Source organism: Belonocnema kinseyi, chromosome 5, assembly GCF_010883055.1.
Source record: "Belonocnema kinseyi isolate 2016_QV_RU_SX_M_011 chromosome 5, B_treatae_v1, whole genome shotgun sequence".
Taxonomy (NCBI): domain Eukaryota; kingdom Metazoa; phylum Arthropoda; class Insecta; order Hymenoptera; family Cynipidae; genus Belonocnema; species Belonocnema kinseyi.
The window spans coordinates 28,088,732-28,090,206 of NC_046661.1; the positions used below are offsets into that span (position 1 = coordinate 28,088,732).

Genomic DNA, 1,475 nt, shown 5'->3' on the forward strand with positions numbered 1-1,475 from the left:
TTTAAACCTTTATCTTATTAGCTGTTAGATTGGGAATAAATTGAAGTAGTTCTATGTTGACGCAAAGTAGTGACTTTCAAACAGATATTTTTTTTATAGATGACTAACGAAGATCCCACCTGTGTCGTGAAAATGCTACAAGACTTAAGATCCGGAACTGAAGCTTATAGACGAAGCAGCGGAATTCCGTTACGCCTCTCTGGAGATCCTCCACTAAAGAAAAGTTTCAGGGATGAAGAGTCTAGAGCATCACCGAAGCGTCCTAGACTAGACGAATCTGCAAATTCGACTACATCGGAATTGGTACCCAAAAGTCCATGGGAATGGAGGCGATTCAAAGGAGAGGTAAAACTAAATTAACTATAAGAGGTTAATATAATATAAAGATAATTATTTTCACATGGCATGGCCGTCAAATCTGATCCTCTTTCATCTTAATGAGACCGAATCCATTTCAAACAGGAAGGTTCTACACTTAAAGTCACGAAATCTTTTGGGGACGAAATATTTTGTTTCTTAAAAGAATTAGATCATATGTCTTTATCCGATTTTCATTTAAAAATTCTACAAAGTTATGCCTATTGGAATTTTTTTGCCGTTTTAAAAAGGCTCTAAAATTTCCTCCAAACCTGTTTAATTTTTTACTTAATTGAGATATTTATCGTTTTCTTTTCGACACTTCAAGTGTAGAAGCTGACTGATTTGAAATCGATTCCGCAATGAAAATAATTTAACTTTTTCTGGTTACTTGTGATTATGCTATGAAATTCTGTCAAATTATTTAGAAAATTGGTTCAGCCTCCAAAAAAATTGGAAAAACTGCATCATTTTTCATTCTCCAATTGTGCTATTTGCATACTTTTGAAAAAGCAATCTTTTTTTTTTACTGTTATATTTCAAATTCAATGTAAATTTCACTGGTATTCCGTTGTTATTCCCAGTAGAGCAAATATTTCAATACTATATTTTTAAATTTAATATACGTTATTCTAAATGCCTTGAATATCTCAAATTCGTATTTTTTCATAACATTTTTCCACGTAAGAAAATTGATGTTCTTTCAGATATTTTATCTCCCAAGCTATTTCAAACCAATCACGGCCTCGAGAGTCAACAAATGTGTCATTACGAAATCTTTAAATTTTATTCGCAATACTTTCCTACGATTAAAATTATTACATAAATGTTGTGAAAATCAGATTGAACATGATTTCTTATAAAAATAAGAAACTTTTTTTTCATTGCTTCTTAAACTCCGAGTTTCTGTGAGATTTAAAAATAATAATTATCTCAGGCATGATTATTTCAAATAAAAATTGTACAGTTCGAAGAGATATCTTTGTGTTTTGATACATTTTTTAATTTCAAATTTTTATTTTTGACTTTAAACGCTTTATATTTAGAGTTTTTTTTTTGTAAATAGAAAATAGTTACTTGTTTAAATAATTATATAAGGTTTTAAACGAAATGTAATA

At 29.7% G+C, this 1,475-nt stretch overlaps 1 protein-coding gene across 1 annotated transcript; it reads left to right on the plus strand.

The window, feature by feature from the left end:
* The first annotated feature begins 94 nt into the window (after positions 1 to 94).
* On the plus strand, positions 95 to 1,220 carry LOC117173576. Its single transcript, XM_033362219.1, has 2 exons — positions 95 to 345; positions 1,065 to 1,220. Exons 1-2 carry the CDS (start codon positions 100 to 102, stop codon positions 1,218 to 1,220), a joined length of 402 nt encoding a protein of 133 aa, XP_033218110.1. The 5' UTR covers positions 95 to 99.
* The last annotated feature ends 255 nt before the right edge of the window (positions 1,221 to 1,475 follow it).

Coding starts and splice junctions, on each gene's coding strand:
- LOC117173576 (XM_033362219.1), top strand. CDS start 100: ATGACTAACGAAGATCCCACCTGTGTCGTGAAAATGCTACAAGACTTA. Junction 346..1,064: donor GGAGGCGATTCAAAGGAGAG/GTAAAACTAAAT, acceptor ATGTTCTTTCAG/ATATTTTATCTCCCAAGCTA.